The sequence below is a fragment of the Peromyscus californicus genome, unplaced genomic scaffold (genome assembly GCF_007827085.1).
Source record: "Peromyscus californicus insignis strain IS unplaced genomic scaffold, ASM782708v3 Scaffold_7__1_contigs__length_154581171, whole genome shotgun sequence".
In the NCBI taxonomy this organism is placed as follows: Eukaryota; Metazoa; Chordata; class Mammalia; order Rodentia; family Cricetidae; genus Peromyscus; species Peromyscus californicus.
Genome location: NW_026294595.1, coordinates 149125869 through 149131868, shown reverse-complemented (window position 1 = coordinate 149131868; position 6000 = coordinate 149125869). Strand labels below are relative to the sequence as shown.

At 51.4% G+C, this 6000-nt stretch overlaps 1 protein-coding gene across 1 annotated transcript in view; it reads left to right on the top strand.

Moving 5' to 3' along the window:
* Nucleotides 1-215: 215 nt before the first annotated feature.
* Nucleotides 216-6000, top strand: part of Apcdd1l (APC down-regulated 1 like) — a 61839-nt gene continuing 56054 nt past the window's right edge. Inside the window, exon 1 of the mRNA XM_052724469.1 lies at nt 216-388. Coding sequence (XP_052580429.1) covers nt 298-388 — 91 coding nt within the window. The 5' untranslated portion in view covers nt 216-297. The remainder of the gene's footprint in view (nt 389-6000) is intronic.

The following is a 6000-nucleotide window of genomic DNA, read 5'->3' as shown; positions in this document are numbered from 1 at the left end:
GTCGGGGGGGGGGGGGGGGGGGGGGGGGGGGGGGGGCGGGGGGGCGGGGGAGGGCTTCCTTGCCCTGAGCAAGGGCTCTTGGGGAGGCGAGGACCCTGGAGGCAAGGCTCAGGAAGGTCGTATGGGAGTGTGAGCTGCAGGAGCAGCCAGCCCGGGGCTGTGCACTGCTCCGGGACGGTCTCCACCTCTTCTGGCAAGTTAGACCTATGAGTGCGCAGCTCAGCTCTCCAGGATCCCCAGTCCACAAGCAGCGGCGCAGCCCAGGCAAGGGGCACAGGACCCAGCCCGCCCCAGCCCATGGCTGGCTGCTGGAGACTCCTTTCAGTGACCCCCGAAGGGATGCCTGCAGCTATGCTCCCCTACGCATGCGTCCTGGTGCTCTTGAGAGGTAGGTGCCACTCTCCCCAATCAACTCACCTTCTAATGTTCCCAAGGGCCCTTGGAGATGGTCACACCGGGCCTGGGTACCTGCCCTGCGCTGCTGCCCTGTGTGCACCCTTTCCCCAGACTCACCTGGGGGGCACCTATGGTGTCTCCAAGATCTTTCTCGGTTCTGATGGAGGAGCTAGGTAACTAGGCGATATGTGGATTTTGTCCCTGGAGCCTGGCTTCCAGGTATCCAGAGCACCCGCTTGTGTTAGGGCACCAAGAAGGTTCAGACTATCCCAAGCAACGGAGTTACCCAGGTAAGGGACAAAATCCAGATTACTTAGATCTGGCCGTTGGGCTGGTCTTGCACACCAAACCCATAGACTGCTAAGGCTGTGTTCTACTGCAAGGCTGGGAGAGAAGGAAGGAAGCTTTTCACGGGTGATACCCAGCAGACCCGACAGTGGAGGGATGGGGGCCTCAAGAACCCTTGGTGAGGAGGTAACGCCTTCTCTAGAAGGAGTGTCCTCCTGAGGGCGTGTGCTAAGGGCTCTACCCACGTGCCAACGGTGAGATTGAGAGCAACTGCAGTCGTAGAAGTGTGTCAAACCCAGGGCTCACCCCAGGCACAAACTAAGAATTCTGGTCCTGGTCAAACCTTGTGACTTGGAAGCGCAGATCAACACTGCATATGACTGTGTGCCTACCCATCAGGACTCTGAGCCTCAACTTTCTCCCCTGTGAGATGGACATGAAAACCCTGCCTTTGTCTAGGATTACTGTGAAGTACAGAGGGTGAGCCACAGGGTCCCCAGCTTGTTGCCAGTCACTGCCTGGCACCCAGAAACTCTGCAGTACACAGCAGCCCATGTCCCAGGTCATGAGGTCTTCTGGCAGGACCTCAAGCACACTCAGACCCTTTCATAGCTCTTCAACACAGCCTTGTTTTCCTAATCCCAAATTTCTACACAAGATATTTTGAGAAAAGATGAAGGGACCTGGAGGGAAATCAAGGGAGGGGCGTGCTCACAGTTTGAAGACTTGCACATGCATGCATCCAAGGTTCATTCATCAGAGCCTGCTTTCTCTGGCTGAGTAGAAATCAGAGGTCACATAGCTAGCCAGCCCTCAGCACTGAGCCATCCTAGCATAAAACCGACTAAGTGCCCCCTCCCTGCTGGCTTACTAGCAAGTAAGAACAGGAGGTACAGACTGGGCAGGTGAGGGAGGAGCTGCTGCTGGCCGTTGTGGTGGACACCACATCCTCTCCACTCCTCTGGATCTCTCCAGGGCTCTGGGCAGGCCAGAGCAGGGGACACACTACCCTGGAAACTACACTCTCGGCTGCACTGTGGGCTTGTTGTCTTTGGCAAGCCTCAAGTTCCTTGCCATGCCAATAAAATCACTGAAGTTTAGCGCCAAGGCTTGCTCACGGGGAGTCTTGTTGCTTCATTCCTCGTGACCTTTCACCACAGCAAGTCCAACTCCACGAGAAAGAAGAGAAGACTGCCCAGTGGGGCGACCAGCAGGGATCTGCTCTACAGCAGGGCAGCCCTTGGGTCAGACCCCTGAGCTCACAGAGTAAGCACTCTACCCAGCTCAAGCTTCGAGGCTCCCCGATGCTAGGCCTAAGCCTGGCATTATGTTCTACACAGTGGTTTGACCAAAGCCCACTCTGCCGTTGGCACCATCACCAGATGTCCAGGTCCTCTGCATTCCTGAAAGGAAACGGAAGCCAGCGAACTGTCTGATTAGTAACACAACTCAGTGCCTGAGCTGAAGCATGCCTGAGTGCCATCTCCAAGTTCTGGAAACTTCAGGTAGAATGGCACATTACCCCCCTCTGCTAAGGAAGTTCAGATTGTACAAGCGCTCACACGTGTGTCCACACACCCACCCACACCCAAGCTTTCTCAGCCTCCGCACTGTTGACCTTTGCAACAAGTTTCTTTATTGGAGAAGGGGCTGTCCTGTGCCTTGTGGTGGCTTGCAGCATTCCCCCCACAAAGTCACAAAATTCCAGAAGTGTCTCCTGACATTGCTAGGTGTCTTCTGGGGGCAAAACAGCCCCCTGTTAGGAACCTCTGGTCTAGCTAGTTCAACCCAATCGGGTAGGTTTTCACAAGAATCAGAGGATTTTGTTATTATTGCCCTGAGCAATCAGGAAATCTAGGGCACAGCAGGGACCCAAGAAAAACAGCAAAGCCTGGGTGGTTTCTAATGGGACGTTGATTTTTACCATTTGTTCTCTCTTGGTCTGTATTTGAAAATGTCTTTACCAGAGGATGATAGGCATGAGGCTATGTACACATGATGCCAGGCACGTCCCAGACCAACCCTCTAGCTGCTGGGACCAGTTCCCTCCACAGCAATTTCTGGCTTTAAAAAAAAAAAAAAAATCTCCTTATTCAACAATTTATGCTTGAGGTGGGCAATGAAAAACCGCTGCCTCAGGGTTTTTTGTTGGGTTGTTTTTTTTTTTTTTTTCACTCTCTTACTTTTTGTGTATAAGGGTTATCTAATTTACGTCTTGCTTTTATCTAGAGCTGTCTACTTTGTGATGACAAGTTACCATTTAGGTACAGATTAAGCAGGTTAAAAAAAATCACAGTTACTACCTAATAGATTAGTTCTGACAGAGAGCAGTTTCAAAACCCAGTATAAAAACGGGAAGGGGCTGAGGAGATGGCTCCATCATGCAAGCCTGAGGACTTGAGTTCTAACTCCTGGCACAGTGGCACGTATTTGGCCCCAGCACTGGGGAGGTAGAGACAAGAGGCTCCTTGGGGCCTATCAGCCCATCTTACCAAACCAGTGAGCCCTAAGTGGGTAAGAGATCCCATCTCAAAGAATAAGATGGAGAGTGAATGAGGAAGATGGGTGTCAACCTCTGGCTTCCACACAGCTGTGCACACATGTGCACATGCCCCCAACATACACACTATGCAGACACAAATACACACAGACACACACATCAAAAACAAAACAAAACAAAACAAAACAGGGAGCAAATTAACTTAAATACACTTCTGCGGCATCCCAAGGGGAATAGAAATTGGTAATTGTGTTAATTATTTAAAACAAAGGAAATTATCAACAGAGACTTCATTTTGTACTTGGCAAGTCGCAGGCGAAATCAACCCGGGCCCAGCTGTTTCACTTATCTTCTGACCGAGGCTGCTATCTCGAAATTCAAAATAACCAGCTCGAGGCAAACACGGCAGCTTCCTTGATTTTAAAACCATCTGGATAGCAAAACGGAGAGAGGCTACACGTGAGGAAATATGTGTGTGACATACAGGACGTTAACTGTGCTAATGAAAGCTGTGGGCCTAAATGAGCCCCTGACAAGCCTTCCAAGATACAGCGGTTCACCGCCAAAGTCAGTCTGCAAAATGAAGATCAATAGCCCAATACAAGGAGGAAGGGAGGCTATTAAAATCAACTTGAACTCGAGAACATCTAAGCCGAGCTCGGGGACTCTGGGGAAGCAATGAAATTCTAAAGTTGGCACAAAGGATGGTTATATCGGCCTGGGCAGTCGGGTCTCTTTGTTCCGGACATGGGCCTTTTGTGCAAAGCCCAGCCTGACCCCACCCCTTGAGCTTTCCCACTGTTCCCAAAAAACCCTGGGACAGGAAGTCACAGCTGGAAAATGAGATGCCCAGCAAGGAGGAGGCAATGAAAGCGCCCCATGGGTCAGGCCTGTTAGTTGGAGGGTGACCGATGGTCCAGGGAGCCCTGGGAAAGTTGGTGGAGGCAGACTGGGACCCACTATGACATCTGCCTACGCACCAGTTTTGAACATTGACCTGGGTCCCACCCTGGCTTTATTGCCTTCTTTGCTGTCACAGGACCCTTCAGCCTCCCTAGACCTGTGTCTCCATCAGTGGATTGGGAATGGTGACAGCTGTGGTCTCAGGATGCTGGAATCCAATGGGGTAATAGGATGTGTACTTAGTGCTTAGTCTAAGATTCAGGTGGTTCTGGAGCCACACTGCAGAGTGGAGCCTTTCCTAGAGGCTCCGAATCCAGAGAAGAAGGAGCAGTGGCCCCGTTGACAGTCCAGTGCCACCGAATGCTGGTTTGCTCCCACTCTGGTATACTGTGTGCCCATCAAAGCTCTGCAGATCCCAAATGCTCACGAACCTCACATTATGCAGCCACACCCAGCCTTTCCTATCTCCTAGATTGTCCCTGACTCACAATGGAAGCCTCCTGGGTCCTTGTTTGCTAAATGGGGATGTGGGTGGCTATTTAGCTAATTATCAAGGCTGGAGAGGTGATGGCTCAACCGTTAAGAGAGCACGATGTTCTTCAGAGCTCAGTTTCCAGGGTCCTTGTCAAACAACTACGGGAAACTCCAGTCCCAGGGGGTCCGATTCCTCTGGCATATACCCTCATTCGAGCACAGACACATAATTAAAAATAAAATAAAAGTTTAAAGAGAAAGAATTGTCTAGCAGAGTGACTCCCGGTCGGTCCCAAGCCAGTGAACATATGCTAGGTGCCCTCTTGTGTAGGTGCTATCTGTCACCTGGGGTGAAGTGGAGGGACCAATTAGGCAAAGAACAGTCAGGGAGGGAAGAATCACAAGAGAGGTGAGGGCCAGACAGCACGGGTGAAGGCCCCTAGCCAGGGCTGGAAGGTTAAAGAGCATTCCCTAAAGAGGTCCCGGGTGGACCAGAACTGGAAATAAGAGACACTATTAGCTGGAAAAGCAGGAGGAATGTCCAGCAGGAAGAATGGAGTGAGCAAAGATCTGGTTGCCAGAGAAGGCAGAGGTGACCCTGGGGAGAGAGAAGGCCGTGGAGCTCGTGGGGATAGGGTGAGGGGTCAAGGACTGGATGAGGTTAGAAATCAGCAGGACCCAAATCCCAAAGAATCACAGGGTGTCAGGAAGGGGTTGGACCTTACGACAGTGGCCATGGAGACTCTGTGGAAGGATTGTACACAGGGTGGACAGGGCTAGCCTTGCCTAGGGAGTTGGTTTGCATTTGCTTCCAGCCTTGAGACTCTCTCTTCTAGACTTAGGACCCACACATGCCTCCACTTCAGTGCGAGTATGATGGGTGACAGGCTCTATGTACTCAGCATTCACTCCGTCTTACAAGTCCCACACCAGCTTAAAATCTACCACCGCACTGAAGGCTGTTGTCTTCATCTTCCAGCATCCCCAGAATGCAGAGCTCCTCGCTCTCATCTGAGATGAAGAAGCCAAGGCACACAACGACTGTACAGAGATGCAGCTAAACTATTATCAAGCCTGAGGATCTTCCTTGGCAGACAAGGTGGGCGTGGTTTGCTCACATCATTGACCTCAGTCATCTTGTCTGAGCAGTGGGGAAAATCACAGTACCTAACAGACACAGTCCACAGGTCCCAGTGACCTGGCCCTGCCTACCAACTTGGCTTCATCCTCTCAGAAAGAACACATGGCCCATGTGTGGAGGTCAGAGGACAACTCTCAGGATTCTGGTCCCTCCTTCTACTATATGGGTCTTGGAGACTGAACTCAGGTTTTCAAGCTTGGTCATAGGCTCCTTTACCTATCCTGAACCATTTCATCAGTCTCCAGATGCTCCTTTGCCTGTAGATTGTAGTGTAAGTTCCCAGCATTGGAACTGCTAC